At 41.5% G+C, this 21087-nt stretch overlaps 1 protein-coding gene across 1 annotated transcript in view; it reads right to left on the minus strand.

Annotated features, from left to right (window-relative positions):
* Positions 1-20540, minus strand: part of LOC135527178 (uncharacterized) — a 32676-nt gene extending 12136 nt beyond the window's left edge. Inside the window, exons 1-4 of the mRNA XM_064955805.1 lie at positions 20376-20540; positions 19863-19936; positions 8797-9031; positions 7959-7989 (exon numbers count right to left, since the gene is read on the minus strand). Of these exons, the coding sequence (XP_064811877.1) occupies positions 7959-7989; positions 8797-9031; positions 19863-19936; positions 20376-20540 (505 nt within the window). The remainder of the gene's footprint in view (positions 1-7958; positions 7990-8796; positions 9032-19862; positions 19937-20375) is intronic.
* Between the last annotated feature and the right edge of the window lie 547 nt (positions 20541-21087).

The following is a 21087-nucleotide window of genomic DNA, read 5'->3' on the forward strand; positions in this document are numbered from 1 at the left end:
TACTTCCTTTGAGTTATAATTGTCTAAAGCCTATTGCTAAATTGTGTCACAGTATGGTGCTTTGCAACGTGATCTCCTCCCCTTCGTCTCTAGACTGATTGAAGTGGACTTTAACAAGTGACATCAATAAGGGATCATAGGTTTCACCTGGATTCAGCTGGTCAGTCTGTCATGGAAAGTTCCTAATGTTTTGTACACTCAGTGTATATGTGTATTTGAACCCATAATGTTTGAATTGAAGTTGTTTAAAAACTCCACGCAACAAAATATATATTTTGGTATTTGTTTCATTATGTCAGTAATCAAGTCTAAGATATATAACTTTCAAAATATAGAAATACAGTTGGTATGATGCATTTTGCAACTCGTTTCGTGGCTTAATACTGCATGATGTTGTTTCAAGTTCTGTCTTTGCATTGTCATCAACTCCAATTCAGCTGGGGGCACAGAATATACTCATCCTAGACCATTGTGGATTGATACTACAGTTTATGAAATGTCATAGGCTACAGTCATAACTAATAGAACAGTAAAAGAAACATCAAAGCTGTGTTCGAATACTCATACTAACTGCACTTACGGTGCTATTTATGACAGAAATTGAGTATCTAGGATGTTTATTGGTCATAGTATAGATATTGTTAGTATGCCAAAAGTTTGGGGTCACTTAGTAATGTCCTTGTTTTCCATGAAAACATACATGAAATGATTGGAAAATTAATAGGAAATATAGTCAAGACGTTGACAAGGTTATAAATAATGATTTTTAATTGAAATAATAATTGTGTCCTTCAAGCTTTGCTTTTGTCAAAGAATCCTCCATTTGCAGTAATTACAGCCTTGCAGACCTTTGGCATTCTAGTTGTCAATTTGTTGAGGTAATCTGAAGAGATTTCACCCCATGCTTCCTGAAGCACCTCCCACAAATTGGATTAGCTTGATGGGCACTTCTTACGTACCATACGGTGAAGCTGCTCCCAACACAGCTCAATAGATACTGTGACTGTGATGGCCATTCCATTATAGACAGAATACCAGCTGACTGCTTCTTCTCTAAATAGTTATTGCATAGTTTGGAGCTGTGCTTTGGGTCATTGTCCTGTTGTAGGAGGAAATTGGCTCCAAATAAGCGCCGTCCACAGGGTATAACATGGCGTTACAAAATGGAGTGATAGCCTTCCTTCTTCAAGATCCCTTTTATCCTGTACAAATCTTCCACTTTAGTAGTACACAGCGTTGTACGAGATCTTCAGTTTCTTGGCAATTTCTCGCATGGAATAGTCTTAATTTCTCAGAACAAGAACAGACTGACAAGTTTCAGATGAAAGGTCTTTGTTTCTCGCCATTTTGAGCCTGTAATCGAAACCCATAAATGCTGATGCTCCAGATACTCAACTAGTCAAAAGAAGGACAGTTTTATTGCTTCTTTAATCAGACAACAGTTTTCAGATGGATTAGCTAACTAATCCAACAGTTTGCTTTGGATTAGCTAATGTGCCATTGGAACACAGGAGAGATGGCTGCTGATAATGGGCCTCTGTATGCCTAAATAATCTGCAGTTTCCAGGTACAATAGTCATTTACAACATTAACAATGTCCACACTGTATTTTTGATCAATTTGATGTTATTTTAATGGTCAAAAAAATACTTTCTTTCAAATACAAAGACATTTCTACGTGACCCCAAACTTTTGAACGGCAGTGTATGATGTATACAAGCATTGGACACTATTTCTGTGCTTTTAGGGCCCATAATGCAATTCTTCTGAAAATGAGCGCGACTTCCCAACATTTTCATATTTGAAGTAAATGGCGGAAATATGCAGCCGAAGTCCGACGAGAGCGGATACAAATTCATTATTTTAACTTATTATGACAAATGTTAAGAAAATGTTAAGCAATGTAATAAAGTAATAACTTTTCAAATAAGTTACATTGGCCGACAATTTGTTAGCTACGCTATCCTTATCATCAAATCAAATTTATTTATACAGACCTTCGTACATCAGCTGACATCTCAAAGTGCTGTACAGAAACCCAGCCTAAAATCCCAAACAGCAAGCAATGCAGGTGTAGAAGCACGGTGGCTAGGAAAAACGGCATAGCATTGCATTATGCTACCGGTATGCAATATGTACCGGTATGTTAGCTAGCTACCTAAACTAACGTTAGTTTGTTACTAACACATTGAACGTGCCATTGTATTATCTATATGCTATCTAACTAACTACCCAATGTTTATTGACTTGATTATTCACGTCATTCTTAATTTAGCTAAGTGGTATAGTCGTTGTGCGTTCTCAATGGACATTGTTAATTCGCTCTGGCTATCTACTCCGATTTCAGAACACTCCCGTCTGAGTGTGCCAGAGCGCAGAATAACTGTTGAATTTATGAACGCTCAACACCATTGAATATAACCCGCTTGACTGCCGTTGTGAGGTCAGAATGCTTGGATCAACCCTACACCTCCGCCAAAGCATCCAGTGTGCATCCAGTGTGAACGCTCCGAGAGCGGCGAATGCCCAGAGCGCGCTCTGGCCCTTCAGATTGAATTTACGAACACACCCGAAATCGTATGATGTCTAGATAGTAATTTGTTACGCTAACAAGCTAGCAAGAGGTTGCATAGCGACAGCATCAACTGCCGGTAGACAGGTGAAGTGCTAGTATGCTCAACTGAAAGGATACTGTTCATTTAAAGTATATTACAATTAACCAATAGTATAAAGTATGTAGTATATACTCATTAAGTATGTAGTATACAGTATGTTAGTATGGGTATTCGAACACAGCTCCAGTGTTTTGACAGTCAACATAGATGAAATTGGTTTCAATGAGTATAGGCCGAAATATCTTTACGCATCACACTTCTCCTCAAACAAAAAATACTAGGCTCCCACAAATTGTTTTGTATGTGTGAGGCACGTTCTCAATAAGCAAGATATAGCATAGGCCTACTGTTGACATGGCATTATAGGACTGACATTTTTTAATAGCCTACGTTTGGAGGACCATATCTTTGGTGACTGGACAAGAGGCATGGGTATCCGAATGGAGTATGCACTGCAGGTAGACCTACAGTACCAGTCAAAGGTTTGGACACACCTACTCACAAATGCTAAGAGTGTACAAAGCTGTCATCAAGGCAAAGGGTGGCTACTTTGAAGAATCTAAAATCTATTTTGATTTGTTTAACCCTTTTTTGGTTATAATGTGTTATTTCATAGTTTTGATGTCTTTACTATTATTCTACAATGTATAAAATAGTAAAAATAAAGAAAACCCCTTGAATGAGCAGGTGTGTCCAAACTTTGACTGGTGCTGTATGTGAATTGTGAATAATGCAAAAGCACGAAGGCAAAGTTTGTTAATGAAATGAAATGGAAAACAAGCAGTTGTTACAGGAAAAGAACAACAACACAATCTAAATAGGAGTGTCACCAGATTATCTAATCTCTCATTCCATGATGGACATTTAACTGCCAAGCTTGATCTTTTAATAAAACATTGGTGATTAAGATTTATTTCTAAATGTCTCATGAGCCAAACACTTTATCGATAGTCTTAACTACTTGATGAATGCATTGGGCATGACAGAAAAACAGCCTTCATTGCTGTGCTTGGTTTTTAATCAAATTAAACTAAATGGGCAAAAACATTTGTTTTTTATGTACCTCAATACAAGGTTTACGGGCACGAAAAGCACATCCCTCTTGTTCCATGTCCATATGGCCACTGTGCGTCCTGATTGGATAGGCTGCCCTTCCGTTGTCAAAATCAATGCCATAACCAACCCAGTTACCACTTCAACCAGCTTTCGGTTGCTCTTAAATATCCTCACCAGTGCATACTGAAATTGGCACTTTGGTGCACATTTCTAAGGACACACCTCTGATATTGCCACCCTTCCCAGCTCAGTGCAAGCAAGGTCATATTAGACAGGTAAATTACTAATCCTGGCTCTAGTATTTGAAAATAATTGCTCTCGCTCAATGGCAGCCGAAAATGAAGCCCTATAGCTCGTATATAAAAGCCCGGCTGAGGTAGACATATTGGGCTGATGACAGACAGTTGTGGGTTAACTCCAGGGTTTACTGGGCCACTGATGTAATGACTGTTGATGGTCATTACAGACACAGCGCTTTTCACAGGCCAATAAATCAGATGTCTGGAGATGCGTTCACAACTAATACATTCAGTATGGATTACCAAACAGATAGAACTGCATTGTATTTCCTGGCATATTAACTGTACCCACTCAATCCATCTCTTTACGTTTTCATGAAAAAACATTCAATACCACGTGATGCCTCAAGCAAGTTACAGAAATTAGCCCAAAGTGAAATGTGCAATCTGAAATTAACGTGCTTTGAAATTTCTTTAAATCCGGGCCAGGGGCTCTTTAATTAGGTCAGGTGGAAATGTCCGACAGATCTCCACTCATTAAAAGGAGGAAAATCGCCATCGGCAGATCTCATTGCTTTCTCTTCCTTAACTCCATCTAATCCAGGCATTCTGTGCCTGCATGAATCCACACTTCCCAGTAAATATACCACTTTATGGTTAAAGGAATTCCTGCCTCAGTCTCATTCATTCCTCTGTCACCTGACACGTGATCTGTTCACCTTCACTGCCAGTCATCCTACCCATCCAGCTACCCACACAGATTCCACAAATCTTTCAAAATCATTTGAGAGTGAAATTGAATTGACAGATGAGTATACTTTCCATGGAAGAAATGTCAATAAACAAAATGGAGCCAAGATGGATTTTGGCCAGAGGGACAGAGGTCACTTCTGAATTCTGGCAGCTCTGAGAAGAATTTCAGCAACAGGGAGTTATTATTCTGGCATTTGATGCTATGGAGTCTGTGCTTGTGAATCTATGAGTTTCCATCAGTCAGCTAGATTAGTCTGACTCTTCACCTCCCTCAATCCCATGAGAACCTCCACAAATACAGTTGAAGTCAGAAGTTTACATACACCTTAGCCAAATACATTTAAACTCAGTTTTTCACAAATCCTGACATTGAATCCGAGTAAAAATTCCCTGTCTTAGGTCAGTTAGGATCACCACTTTATTTTAAGAATGTGAAATGTCAGAATAAAAGTAGAGAGAAGGATTTATTTCAGCTTTTATTTCTTTCATCACATTCCCAGTGGGACAGAAGTTTACATACACTCAAATAGTATTTGGTAGCATTGCCTTTAAACTGTTTAACTTGGGTCAAACGTTTCAGGTAGCCTTCCACAAGCTTGAATTTTGGCCCATTCCTCCTTACAGAGCTGGTGTAACTGAATCAGGTTTGTAGGCCTCCTTGCTCACACACGCTTTTTCAGTTCTGCCCACACATTTTCTATAGGATTGAGGTCAGGGCTTTGTGATGGCCACTCCAATACCTGGACTTTGTTGTCCTTAGGCCATTTTGCCTCAACTTTTGAAGTATGCTTGGGTCATTGTCCATTTGGAAGACCCATTTGCGACCAAGCTTTAACTTCCTGACTGATGTCTTGAGATGTTGCTTCAATATATCCATGTAATTTCCCTCCCTCATGATGCCATCTATTTTGTGAAGTGCACCAGTCCCTCCTCCAGCAAAGCACCCCCACAACATGATGCTGCTACCCCATACTTCATGGTTGGGATGGTGTTCTTCAGTTTGCAAGCCTCCCCCTTTTTCCTCTAACATAACGATGGTCATTATGGCCAAACAGTTATATTTTTGTTTCATAAGACCAGAGGACCAGAGGACAAAAGGTATTGGAGCAGTGGCTTCTTACTTGCTGAGCGGCCTTTCAGGTTATGTCGATATAGGACTCATTCTTACTGTGGATATAGATAATTTTGTACCTGTTTCCTCCAGCAAGATCCTTTGCTGTTGTTCTGGGATTGATTTGCACTTTTCGCACCAAAGTGCATTCATCTATAGCAGACAGAAGGCGTCTCCTTCCTGAGCGGTATGACGGATGCTTGGTCCCATGGTGTTTATACCTGCGTACTATTGTTTGTACAGATGAACATGGTACCTTCAGGCGTTTGGAAATTGCTCCCAAGGATGAACCAGACTTGTAGAGGTCTACAATTCTTTTTCTGAGGTCTTGGCTGATTTCTTTTGATTTTCCCATGATGTCAAGCAAAGAGGCACTGAGTTTGAAGGTAGGCCTTGAAATACATCCACAGGTACACCTCCAATTGACTCAAATGATGTCAATTTGCCTATCAGAAGCTTCTAAAGCCATGACATCATTTTCTGGAATTTTCCAAGCTGTTTACAGGCACAGTCAACTTAGTGTATGTAAACTTCTGACCCACTGGAATTGTGATACTGTGAATTATAAGTGAAATAATCTGTCTAAACAATTGTTGGAAAAGTTTCTTGTGTCATGCACAAAGTAGATGACCTAACTGACTTGCCAAACTATAGTTTGTTAACAAGAAATTTGTGGAGTGGTTGAAAAATTAGTTTTAATGACTCCAACCTAAGTGTATGTAAACTTCCGACTTCAACTGTACAACCCAGTGAGCATTGTTCAACTCTGGCTCTGCCCAGCCACATGACTATCCTGTTTAATTTGTCTTCAGGGACCAGGGACTCTAACTGACTCTGTCATGTATCCAACTATTCTGGCCTGTTCTCTGTGTCTGTCACACCCTGACCATAGTTTGCTTTGTATGTTTCTATGTTTTGGTTGGTCAGGGTGTGATCTGAGTGGGCATTCTATGTTGGATGTCTTGTTTGTCTATTTCTATGTCTTGCCTGATATGGTTCTCAATCAGAGGCAGGTGTTAGTCATTGTCTCTGATTGGTAACCATATTTAGGTAGCCTGGGTTTCACTGTGTGTTTGTGGGTGATTGTTCCTGTCTCTGTGTTTTCACCAGATAGGACTGTTTAGGTTGTCACACATTTATTGTTTTATTTTGTTAGCTATTTCATGTCGAGTTCCTTTATTAAAGAACATGAATAACTACCACGCTGCATTTTGGTCCGCTTCTCTTTCACCAGAGGAAAACCCTTACAGTGTCGACAAAAATACATGTCTGGATCATACTGAGTTTCACATAAAGTTTCATAAGAACAACTCAAATTACTTTGTGAATGAATAAAAATATTTACTTTAAATCATTACAGTGTTAATGATATACTTGCTGTAGTCAGAGTAGCTCACATGGAGACGCAACCCATGACCTCTGCCTATAAAGTTTATATAATGTTACTGTTAACAAATCTGCCATAATTATTCATGATCCTATGTGTCTGGTTCATGTCCAAAGACAATCCTGCCATGACCGATGAGCCTCTTAACTAGATGAGTTCTGAGGACATGAGCAGACTATGAATAGCTCTATTGATGAAGTCAGCCCAGTAAATCAACCTATTTTGGGAGATGGGTTGTGAAGAGCTGGGTCTTGCTGAGGCAGTTAAGTTGACCTGGTGTGTAAAGTGTTTCAGTGTCTCAGTAACAGATAGGAGTGCCATGGTAAGAGGTTATAGATCCTGCAACACTACACCCATCTTATCTGAGCACTATACTGCACTGGCCTATAGTGGATAATGGCGGTGGTGGTGACACACAGCCACTGCAGAATACAGGTTAATTCATTTTCTCATACTCTGTGTTGTGGGGAGATAAGCACTTACAAATCCTCTTAGGAGAAAGACACAGGGTTTGAGCCCTATTCAAAATCTTGAGCATTCTGGGACAAAGCCGTGATTATATTCTGGCCCAAGGACACTCTTTCTACAGTGCATTCTCTGTACAGTCAAATCACATTTTGTGCTGGAATTCACCATGCCTGCTGCCACCAAAAAGGGAAACAATCTTCTGTTCCCCATTATACTCACAGGTGTAGGCTTTTCATGCAAAGATAGTACTAATAGTTCTCTGGAAGTGGGGGTCAGATAAGGGCTAGGGGTTTGGTTTCACAAGGCCTCTGTTGGTGTGTAAAGGATACAATTATTTTCGGAGATGAAGAGTTCAGCAATCTGTAATCACAGAGGAAAACACATATCAGGATTGTATGATATGAATACGCTACACAATGAATTTACTATCTGCATTCTACTCACATCTCCATGTATGAGCCTTCTCAGTCCACTATTCTCATATCAGCTACTATATTGTGGTGAGGAATGGACAACTCCTCTCTGTCAGAACTGTAGGTAATTCCATACTGACATACTGTATTATACACCATACATGGACCAGTTCAAACACTCTTATTCTTGCAGAGCAGATTACATATTTACAAGTTTGGCGTTATGGCATATTACTTACATTCAAAAGAGCCATTTGACATTTTTCTGTCTGTTCTTGTGCTAGACAGACAGATAGACTCCTTCTCTCCACCGTGCACCGTGTACCGTGCACTGTGTACCGTGTACCGTGCACCGTGCACTGTCAACAGGCAACATGCTGATCCTGTGCTGTGAGTGGCAACATGACGTTTCACATTGGTGAAGGTTGTATTGGTATGTATGGTGTGACTTGTGTCTGTATAGTATATGGTAATGTACAGTATGAGTAACAGGATGCATTTGCGAATCAGTGAAAGTGTCAGTACTGTATGTTACAGTATGTATGGTATCAGTATTGTGGTGAGTGTGTTTTGTGTCTGTGTGCTCATATGTATGTACACCACAAGTGTGTGCATTTGTCTGTTGACCCTGGATGTTTGTGTGCGCAAACATGCATCTACCGTATGCCTTTCTGTATTTTTGTGCGTGTATGTGCATGTATACATGTGTGTTGGAGAGAGAGTGATCATCTAGACATCAAGGTCGTTGGCTCACCTGATGCAGGCAGTTGGGCAGCGAGGTAAAGCTCTGCACATGCCTCAACCCCAGCAGAGAGCTGAGGAAGCAGTGTAGGGCGGCCTGGTACTCCCCCTGCTGCTGGAGCTGCTGTCCCAGCTGAAACAGGCCCTCCCTCCCCCCGTTCAGCATCCCCTGTCCCAGCCAGAGGCAGAGCTGCCTCCCATTGGAGCTCTGCCACCCAGGGACAAATGCTCCACTCCACCCAACTCCACTACAGCCCCAGAGCAGAGAGGATAAAAAAATTATGAAAACAGCCCTGAGATAAAAAATACAGCAGAGATAGGGTTTAGAAGAGCCAGACTACAGAACGGCTTCCACTCAGTCTCATCTATCCACAGGAACTCAAGGGCAGGTGACGAGCTGAGCTAAAGAGCAAGCGGAGGCAGGCTGAGAGAGGCTCAGTGGCTGAGAGAAGGCAGATCCACGCCCCTCCCTCTCCTCCCACGCTGCATCAGGAAAGGAGGAGAGGAAGTCAGAGGGGATTTGTTCACTGACTGGCAGAGCCCATGACCAATCACTGTTTTACTCACGTACAGTAGCCCAGCCAGCGTGTGTGAGCAGTCTCAGCAAGTAGGAAACGGAGCTGTCGACTGAGCACTGTGGCTGGCTTTCCCTCACTCCTTATGAAACCAAACTGCAGGGCTTTAAGCTTCTGCAAGGATTCACTACTGTGCACACTTAATGTATTAGATTTGTTCATTTCATATAATTTCTGGATACACTGACCTAATTTGTCTAGTGCACTCAATTTTGTGCAAGTGTGAAAACATGTCTTGGGGGGAAGGAATTAAATCAAGAAATCTTAATGCTTTACTTATGGTTTATAAATGAGAAGCCTGTGAAAATGTGCAATGTCCATACACAGACTTGAGAATGTGCTTGAGAAAGAAATTCAATATGTCTACATGTTTCCCTGAGTAGCATAAAGCACATGGACGTTTTAACATATATTCATAACATTTTTATATTGATATATATATATATATTTGTTTATAGCAATAATTACATATTTGATATCAATAATTAAACCATTTTTATATCAACAATTTTTGGGGATGTTAATGCACTTCATGAAGGCGGGATTGCATGTGCATGCTTCTACATACAGCCGCTAGTCTACACACCCCTTGTACAATCTTCACATTTTGCTGCCTTAAAATGTAATCTAAAAAGAGCCGTGCAAGGCTAGATTTATTTCCTATAGATCTACACATTTTGCTCCTCTTTTTCAAAGTCAAATAAAAATTATAGAACATTTTACAAATGAATACAAAAATAAGAAATTAAAATGTTGATAGTACCCATCCCGGATCCGGGATCGTGAATATAGCCTCAAGCTCATTACCATAATGCAACGTTAACTATTTATGAAAATCGCAAATGAAATGAAATAAATATGCTAGCTCTCAAGCTTAGCCTTTTCTTAACAACACTGTCATCTCAGATTTTCAAAATATGCTTTTCAACCATAGCAAAACAAGCATTTGTGTAAGAGTATTGATAGCTAGCGTAGCATTTAGCGTAGCATTTAGCGGGCAACATTTTCACAAAAACCAGAAAAGCATTCAAATAAAATCATTTACCTTTGAAGAACTTTGGATGTTTTCAATAAGGAGACTCTCAGCTAGATAGCAAATGTTCAGTTGTTCCTGAAAGATTGTTTGTGTAGGAGAAATCGCTCCGTTTTGTACATCACGTTTGGCTAACAAAAAAACCCCGAAAATTCAATCACCAAAACGCCAAACTTTTTTCCAAATTAACTCCATAATACCGACTGAAACATGGCAAACGTTGTTTAGAATCAATCCTCAAGGTGTTTTTCACATATTTCTTCATTGATATATCATTCGTGGAAGTCTGCTTTCTCCTCTGAATTACATGGAAAAATACTTGCAGCTGAAGTTTACGCACCAATTTCGACGCAGGACACCGGGCGGACACCTGGTGAATGTGGTTTCTTATGGTCAATCTTCCAATGATATGCCTACAAATACGTCACAATGCTGCAGACACCTTGGGGAAACGGCAGAAATTGTAGGCTCATTCCTGGCGCATTCACAGCCATATAAGGAGACATTGGAAAACAGCGCTTCAAAATTTTTGCTCATTTCCTGTTTGAAGTTTCATCTTGGTTTCGCCTGTAGCATCAGCTCTGTGGCACTCACAGATAATATCTTTGCAGTTTTGGAAACGTCAGAGTGTTTTCTTTCCAAAGCTGTCAATTATATGCATAGTCAAGCATCTTTTTGTGACAAAATATCTTGTTTAAAACGGGAACGTTTTTTTAATCCAAAAATGAAATACTGCCCCTAGAGTTCCACACCCCATAGTTAATATGTGGTGTCACGCCTTCTGCTGAAGTCGGTTCCTCTCCTTGTTTGTGCGGTGTTCGGCGGTCGACGTCACCGGTCTTCTAGCCATCGCCGATCCATTTTTCATTTTCTATTTGTTTTGTCTTGTTTTCCCACACACCTGATTTTCATTTCCCTCATTACTTGTTGTGTATTTAACCCTCTGTTCCCCCCATGTCTTTGTGTGGTATTGTTTGTTTGTAAGTGCTTGTGCGCATGTTGACTGGTGGGTGTCGGGGTTTGTACCCATGTTGTTATTTTCTTGATGCCGTTGGTTTTGGTATTAAACTGCTCCGGCTATTACCTAGTTCTGCTCTCTTGTGTCTGACTTCCCTGCACCAGTTACACACCCCTTACATGTGGTGGAAGCAACTTTGGCAGCCATTACAGCTGTGAATCATTTTGAAAAAGATTCTTCTAGCCTTGCATGACTTTAATGGCAACATATCCATTGCTTTTGTCAAAAATACTCAAGCTCAGTAAATTTGATTGGGATTCATTAATGGACAACAATATTCAATTCTTGTCACTGATTTACAAGCAGATTTAGGTCAGGACTGGGACTACAAGATCCATTCATGAACACTCAACACCTCTTGGAAAGCTATTCTGGTGTCTCTTTGGCATTAGAATTTGTGTAATTGTTACACTGAAACATATAACTATCCAGGGTTAGCTTTTCAGTAGACTATGGCTTGTTTTCCTCTAACTTCTTACCTATCCTTTGCTCCTTTCATTTTTCTTTTGATCGTAACATACTCCCCAGCCGGCACCAAGTGTACTCATAACATGATGCTTCCACCACAAAACTCATCTTATTCAAAATGATTCACACTTGTAATGGTATTCCCCTATTCTCTGTTACCCTTTCCTCTTCACGCTGTATACAAACGACTACGTGGTTAAGTTCTCGGACGACACCGATGTCCTAGGGCTCTTAAACAAAGGCTTTGACACCAACGGGTACAAGGCAGAGTTTGAAGGATTCACCAGACGGCATAATGAACATCACCTACAACTGAATGTGAAAAAAACTGAGGAGATGATCATTGACCCTAAGTCCGTTGGGGGCCACAGCCCCATTGTGGTACACAGAGAGAACATTGAGCAGGTGAACTCTTACAAGTACCTGGAGGTCCACATTGACAGTGGGCTGTGCTGGTGCACCGATGTAGAGAGCGAGTGCTCACACATCCAACACTCTTGCACTTCCTGTGTTGCCTCAGGGTCTATGGAGTTAACCAGATCATGCTCCTCTTTTATAGATCCATCAATGCATCAATCCTACGCTACGGAAGATTATTGGCATGAAACTTCCATCCTCTCTCCAGGACATTTTCGAGGAGACCATCAGCAGCCAATAGCCTCAAGGTCATATCGGACCCCACACATGCACAGAACACAGGGTTCTAGCTGGGTGCCTACAGTGCATTCGGAAAGTATTCAGACCCCTTGACTTTTTACACGTTTTGTTACGTCACAGCCTTATTTTAAAATGGATTGAAATATTATTTTTCCTCATTCCTACATTAATCTACACACAGTACCCCAGGATGCATGTTTATTAAAAACAGATATAACTCATTAACATAAGTATTCAGACCCTTTGCAATGAGACTCGGAATTGAACTCAGGTGCACCCGGTTTCAATTGATCATCCTTGAGATGTTTCTAAAACTTTATTGGAGTCCACCTGTGGTAAATTCAATTGATTGGACATGATTTGGAAAGGCACACACCTGTCTATATATGGTCCCACAGATGACAGTGCATGGCAGAGCAAAAATCAAGCCATGAGGTGGAAGGAAATGTCTATAGAGCTCCAAGACTTGATTGTGTCGAGGCACAGATCTGGGGAAGGGTACCAAAACATTTCTGCAGCATTGAAGGTCCCCAAGAACATAATGGCCTCCATCATTCTAAAATGGAAGAAGTTTGGAACCACCAAGACACTTCCTAGAGCTGGCCGTCTGGTCAAACTGAGCAATCGGAGGAGAATGGCCTTGGTCAGGGAGGTGGCCAAAAACCCGATGGTCACTGACAGAGCTCGAGAGTTCCTCTGTGGAGATGGGAGAACCTTCCAGAAGGATAACCACCTTTGCAGCACTTCACCAATCAAGCCTTTATGGTCGAGTGGCCATACAAAGCCATTGTTCATTAAAAGGCACATGACAGCCCGCTTGGAGTTTGCCAAAAGGCACCTAAACACTCTCAGACCATGAGAAACAAGATTCTCTGGTCTGATGGAACCAAAATTTAACTATCTTGCCTGAATGCCAAGCGTTACGTCTGGAGGAAACCTGGCACCATTCCTACAATAAAGCTTAGTGGTGGCAGCATCATGCTGTGGAAATGTTTTTCAGTTGCAAGGACTGGGAGACTAGTCAGGATCGAAGGAAAGATGAAAGGAGCAAAGTATGGAGAGATCCTTGATGAAAACCTGCTCCAGAGCTCTCAGGACCGCAGACTGGGGGCGAAGGTTCACCTTCCAACAGGACAATGACCCTAAGCACACAGCCAAGACAATGCAGGAGTGGCTTCGGGACAAGTCTCTGAATGTCATTGAGTGGCCAAGCCAGAGCCTGGACTTGAACCCCATCGAACAGCTCAAAAGTAATACTGCAAAAAAAAAATTGGCAAACCAATTCACTTCTTATGCTGAACAACAGGTGTTGATGTAAATCTACTTGAAAAGCTATGGCAAGACCTGAAAATGGATGTCTAGCGATGACAACAACCAATTTGACAGAGCTTGAAGAAATGTTTCAAGAATAATGGGCAAATGTTGCACAATGCAGGTGTGGACTCACAGCTGTAATTGCTGCCAAAAGGGTTTCTACAAAGTATTGACTCAGGGGTGTGAATCAGATAAATTAGATATTTCTGTATTTGATTTTAATTTTTAATCTAAAAACATGTTTTCACTTTGTCATTATGGGCTGTTCTGTGTACTGTAGATGGGTGAGAAAAAACATCAAGTTTGAATTCCGACTGTAACAGAACAAAATGTGGAATACTGTAAGTCAAGCGGTATTAGTACTTTCTGAAGGCACTGTATGAACATTTTGTGTGGGTGGGGAGGGCGGTGTACGATGCTGTGTTCATTGTAGTATTGATATAAAATAATATATATATATTGATATAACAAATTCAATGAAAATATGTAAAAATGTCTTTCCATACATACACTCATGTGTTTAGTAATGCGTGACAGACAGTGAGTGTAAACACTGAGCCATTAGTAACACCCGCTGTATGTGCAGTTAGAGAGCACTCCACTGTCCAAAGAAGGATGACTAATATTTTTCCACCGGCCGGCCTGCCTCAGAAGTTTGCACTTCCTTCACACTCTGCTAATCAACATTAAACCAGGGACAATCTGTCCAGGGAGAGGGTGTGATCTGCCCACAACACTTGACATGATCTAGGTGAATATGAATGGGTCATAACGTCCAGACCTGACCTCTTCTATGACGGCAGTGCCCTGCAGAGCCATGGTGGCTCTCAAACCAAATGAAAGGGGAAACACAAACCAAATGGCCAGAGTCGGTCTCCATTTACGTCTGATGCACCTTGCTTCACAGGATAGGATTTTAATGGCTGTGAATGCCAAGTCGCAGGAAGATCAGAGAGCATTAAAGCTGCATGGGCAGATCAGGCTGAGGGAGGGAGCGCCACGCCATGGAGCACTACGTCTCAGCTAATAGCATCAAGAGGACTGATGGGAGTTGATTATGCTAATTTCCGCACTATTCATTCTCTTTCACTTCTCTTCAGTTTCACTACATGGTATGATTCAGTCTGCTGGCAGAGCAGGAGCCCATGATGTGACGGAGCAGCTCTCCGACTCTCATTGTTCAGGCCATTTTGTCCAAATTGAAACAGAACAGGATCCATCTGTACATTAGAGTCCAACCAAGCTGAAACTACACCTGCCTGATTTGATAAGGCCTTGGATGTTCCTCTGTCCATGTTATCAGGCTTCAAGCCATGCCATGGTAAACCCAACCAGCATTACATGCTTTCACCTACCACAACAACACCCTTCTGTAATTATCCCGCAGAAAAGGTTCAAAGTTATACTAGGTGACTACATGCCATTGTCTTCTGAGAAGGTTACAGTGGGATGCAACCATAGCGAATATATCATATTATTGCAACCTCATTTATACTGTCATTCTAGTCACGTTTTGATAGGTTGAGTTGGCATATCACTCGATTGAAATAGCTACAGCTACATTTTACAGTAAATAACAAAGTAGTTGTTCTGAACACATTCCTTCACTTATGTAATAAAACATTTAATTAACCCAAGATGTCTTTTCTAATATCCCTAGGGTGACCACTCCTTGCTGACTGCAAGGGCCTATTCTGAAAAGAAAGAAAGTCTACATTCACACATATGCGTTGACTCAAATATACTTTGTTAATGTTTCTTATGCAGTATAATGGCTATTCTAAATACCATGCTTTAGATTTGCAAGTCTTGCAGTGTTCCAGACCCTACCTTGTACCTGTGGTGCAACTTGTTTTGACAACCATATTGATTGATGTTCAACGGTTCAACGGCCCTAGAATCTACCTGCAATTGGAATATTGATTGCCTGACCTGCAAGCTTCCCGGACAAATACTCTACTTCAGTGTGATCAGTAGACACTGTCTAAGGCCCCTGTCTTCAGACAGGCCCATACACCATACTTTTATATATATATAGTTTATAATATATATCGTTTATATATACATTAATAATATATAGTTCAGATGTAACCTTACAAAGTTTTTGCACCGTAAGGTGTTGAGCCTTTATGAACTCAGTCCTCAGTGAATAGTGTGTCTAGTGTTAGCTACATGGTATAATAAGTACTGACTTAAACACTAGTAATCCAAATGAACATTTGCCATCTTCGGATGTGCCATGTTATCCCCAAAGGACCCCCTGTCTGAACCAACCTGACCAGAGCTGATTCATACAGTATAACATTTGTTGGAGAAGTCAATTTTGCATAGTCCAGCAAGTTCAGAAAAGGAATTTGCTTCTCTTGTGTCCTTGTGTTGTTGGACATCACTGCGCATGGCCCTACATCAGCACATACTATTTATATTTACTGCACCATACAGATATACACTACACTACAGTATGCAGTCCTCTCTCAACCAATGGTCTTGTGCTGTGGAAAATGTTACATTCAGCGAAATGTCAGTGAATATGTCCCTAGTTACAATAATGTCAACTGACTTGAGGACATGTAAGATACACCTCAATCTTCCATGGATATTCTATAGACGTTGTTTTCCCTATAGAAGTTTACTTTCTCCAGTGATCCGAGAAGACCCGAGAAGGTACAGGGAAGGAGGACCCTATGAAATCATTAAGAAGAACATTTCTTCTTAATCAATCTAGATATGCAGTGGTAGACTGTCTCCTCTGTACAGCAGCCTGGTGAGTCCCAGGCTGCAGAAGAATTCCCTTCAGGATTCAAGCTCTGGGTGTTTTTATGTACTTGGCCTGGTCATCCCCTCTCCTAGTGAAGATACTTTTATGACCTCCATGTAATCAGCAGTAAACGCTGCCACCATCTGTCTCTTTTTACTCAATTATCTGATCCAATGACTTTTACTGACAAACACTGGCCCAGTAAGTACTGTAAGGCAAACTCCAGCTATGTCTATGTCTATGTCACGTTCATAAATCATCCAGCATTCACTTTTTGGTCAATTCTCAGAGCCAGTCAACTTTTCTAGTAAACACTGTCCTTGAGCATAGTGCAGGAGGCCATTTACTGTTGTTCATCATAGATCAAGTACAGTTTTGGCTTCAGGCTAATTGTTCCTTTCACACTCATTACACTTGTCACGTTATAACGGCTTGTACACACCAGAGGTCCTCCCCAATGTCTCTGTAAATGTTCACATTGAGTACAACAAAATGATTGTGTTTATAATGATGGTCATTATTATTACACTGTAAATACCATTCCCATTAATTTGCTTGGAATTGATTAACTGTGGCCTGTACTTGCGCTGAAGTGAGAATTGTATATTTTGCTCCATTCTAGTGCCCCCCAGTGGATAAAGGAGAAACATCTACCAGCTTCAATAGGATTTGCATGTCTACCGCAGATAACCGACCCTCTAGTAACTACACACAGAGGCAGTGCTTTAAAGCAACTGAAATGTGTTTTACTTTTGGAGATTTCATAATGGATATTTCCGTGCTGTACAATAATAATATCTGCTACTCTCAGCTCTTTATTTCCAACGACGAGCCACGTACAGAGCCAGGAGAAGAGTGCAGATTGACATTAGAAGAGCATACTGCGTGGGATTACTGTTGCTGTGTGGAGAGCTAATTGGGAGACACTATGAAGTGTTCTGGAATGGCATTTACCTCCCACTGTGGAAGTAATCAGTCTCACACAATGACATAATACAACTGGTGAAAGCCTATCTGATCTGCTTGCTGGGTGCTTCTGACAGCATCAAGCTCAGGGCAATTAACGGTACTTCTCCTCTCTCCCACTCTAGATCTCAGATGCCTCCCCTCAGTAGTACTGCATCTATTCGCCTCTCCTCTCTCTGCCAATCATACCCTGCTCTCTCTTGTCTTTTACCCTCAGCTGTGTTGTCACAGCAGCTCGTATTGCCCTACTATGAGTCTGGTAGGGAACCGTGGACAAAGTACACCACAGGTGTTCTTCAGCCTGTTGGGCCCGAGGGTGGAGCATGTCAGCATAATTGTCATCCTCACAGGGTTAGAGATCTCATTGATTGTATTGCAAGCAGCATCATTAACAGCAAGCCCCTTTGCCTTTTGTTTGCCATTTGTGCTGCAGTTCTTCACACACACTAATTCATGGCCATGATGATGTGAGCTCCTTGACTCAAGTGGAGAAAATGATGTGAGAACCAGGGGGAAAGGTAATTCTATTAACGTAGAATCACGACATTCCAGTGCCAGCTGACCTGCATTTACAACCCTACTCAGTACAGTCCCATGACAACCAACCAGTTCTACCTTCAGAATAAGGAAATACAGAAGGGGAAACCATAATCCAAGTAAGACGAAACAAACATGGCCATTTTATCTGTCAGACAAATGATTCGCATCTTTGACTGTTGACATGTCTGTGCTGTACCTCTTAGCTCATGTATCAGTCTTTACCTGAGAGTGTGTCAATGGCTCTCTCTTAAAAGTGTCCTCCCCTAGGCTACCCATATCTGTGGGGCCATGTTCACATTAGATATGCTGGCTGATGGTCCTCTTTGTATCTAAAGAAGGGGAGCAGGAGCCGTTGCCTGATGGCATGTGTGGTGTGACAGGTTACTGCTTTGCCTTCTGGGAGATGACCACACAGCACCAGACAATCACAGCCAAACACTAACAAGACACACCTGCAGGTTATGGATGTCTTAATCCTTTCATGGTCCTCCTCCCTCCTTCGTTCCCCCTCTCTCTGCATCATGGTACAGGTGTGGGCCACATGGCCACCCCATCCAAGCTGCTGGATTTGGTCGATTTCCCCCAGTTAGTGTGACCGAGTGGAAAAATAGTGATGGGATCTGGGAGTCTTTTATTAGGAAAGCGAAGGCCCCTGGTTCGTGCAATATGAGCTGATCAGGGCTGAATATAATGGATTCAGTCAGCAGAGTCTGCCAGGACTGAAAGGAGAATCTCAATCACCACTCAAATCAAACAACAATGGAATCACAACACTGTCTCCTCATCAACTCCAATTCATCTCCCCTCAATTAGTTTAAACTGTGGCACACAAGCCTATGTGATACCTTGAACAGAAAGCAGTTGGTCCAATGCTAACATCCTGTGCCAGGGGTATGATGTTCGATGTAACCCACAGTTTCTGTTTTTGCTCATCAGAACAGACTGTAGTCACATTACTGTTGAATTTATTCATGCTCTCTTGACGACAACCATCCTCCTAACCAGAAGTGTTGTATTTTAATGAGTCAAACTGATTATATCAAACCCTCTTTTTCACCGAAGTGCATACCGTTTGTTAAATGACTTTTAGATAGGAGTTGTCAAATTAAAAAACATGGTTATGATGAATCTGCTTCTACACCTTTCATGCATGTTAGTGGATTTCGATTGCAGTGGGAATTAGGCCTCGTAGCAATCGCTCTCAAATAAATGGGTCTGTTTAACGAGAAAGTCCCTGCGCTCCAGCACAGGGATGTGCTAATTCAATCTAGCTTTCATTTTAGACGTACAGTACGCTGTCAAATTCTCATTTGTTAAATCAACCAAAATATGTTTTTCATTATTATTCTTTTCCACAGTGCAATGAATCCATTCATTTTATGAATACACAGAGCACATGATCCATTTCACTTTACGGCTTCTAATTTACTTAAATATGTTTTCATATATTTAAAATCTCTTTTGTGTTTGTTGTGAGATATTGATAGCGGACTTTAATTGAACTAAAGGGTGATAATGTTTATTTCCCCCTGTCCTGTTCTCTCCATTTCAGCTGTGAGTTAAAATCACCATGGTAACAATAACACTCATACAGTAGGTCAGCCAGTCACTGAGACTCTATTTGACACAGACATCAGAAAATGCTTGGTGCGCTGCTGATAGGGCAGTACTGTTGCAGATATTACATTACTCACATCACTATATTCATAAGAGGCCTAATATCCTGGCTACGACATTGAGGAAAGTATACCTCCTCTCCGTTGGGTCAAACATCAACTTTTCATAAGAGCTACTGTAGCCTGAGCCCAAACAGGTACAGCCACCCTGCCAGATACAGAGAAGAAGACACGTGGTATAAAGGTAATGCCTCACCACCAGCTCAGATGACATGGACCATGACCATGTATTGCTGTTGCCTCAGGAACTATATGTCCTTCAGAAAGTATTCACTTGACTTTTTCCACACTTTGCTGTGTTACAGCTTGAATTTAAAATGTATTAAATGTTGTGTCATGTTGTGTCACTGGCGTACACACAATACCCAGTAATGTCAAAGTTTGTCAATTTTTTATCAAATTCATAAAACATGAAAAGCTCTCCCGAGTGGCGCAGCGGTCTAAGGCACAGCATTGCAGTGCTTGAGGCGTCACTACAGACCCGGGTTCGATCCCAGGCTGTGTTGCACGGCCGCGACCGGGAGACCCATGAGGCGGTGCACAATTGGCCCAGCGTCGTCCGGGTTAGGGGAGGGTTTGGCCGTCACATTGCGCTCTAGCGACTCCTTATGGCGGGCCGGGCGCATGCACGCTGACTTTGGTCGCCAGTACGGTTTTTCCTCCAACACATTGGTGTGGCTGGCTTCCAGGTTACGCAAGCAGTGTGTCAAGAAGCAGTGCGGCTTGGCAGGGTCGTGTTTCGGAGGACGCATGGCTCTCGATCTTCGCCTCTTCCGAGTCCATACCGGAGTTGCAGCAATGGGACAAGACTGAAACTAGCAAATGGATATCACAAAAAGGGGTAAAAATTACATTTCAAAAAAGTATGAAGATCTGAAATGTCTTGAGTCAATAAGAATTCAACCCCTTTGTTATGGCAAGCCTAAATACGATCAGGAGTAAAAATGTCCTTAACAAGTCACATAATAACTCACATGTTTTCACTCTGTGTGCAATAATAGTGTTTAACATGATTTTTGAATGACTACCTCATCTCTGTACCCCACACATACAATTATCAATATTGAATCAGTATTTAAGATACTCTTTGATGGTTTCAGGGTTCTTTCAGAAAATGGGCAGGGACTCTGATGTCCTAGCTTCAGGGGGGAAGCTGGTTCCACCATTGTGATGCCAGGACAGAGAAGAGCTTGGACTGGACTGAGTGGGAGCTGCCCTCCCATAGGGGTGGGAAGGCGAAAGAGACTAGAGTTTGGGGAGTATGGTATGCAAGCTTCAAATGGAAGCCAGTGGAGTGTT

The sequence above is a fragment of the Oncorhynchus masou genome, chromosome 32 (genome assembly GCF_036934945.1).
Source record: "Oncorhynchus masou masou isolate Uvic2021 chromosome 32, UVic_Omas_1.1, whole genome shotgun sequence".
NCBI lineage: Eukaryota > Metazoa > Chordata > Actinopteri > Salmoniformes > Salmonidae > Oncorhynchus > Oncorhynchus masou.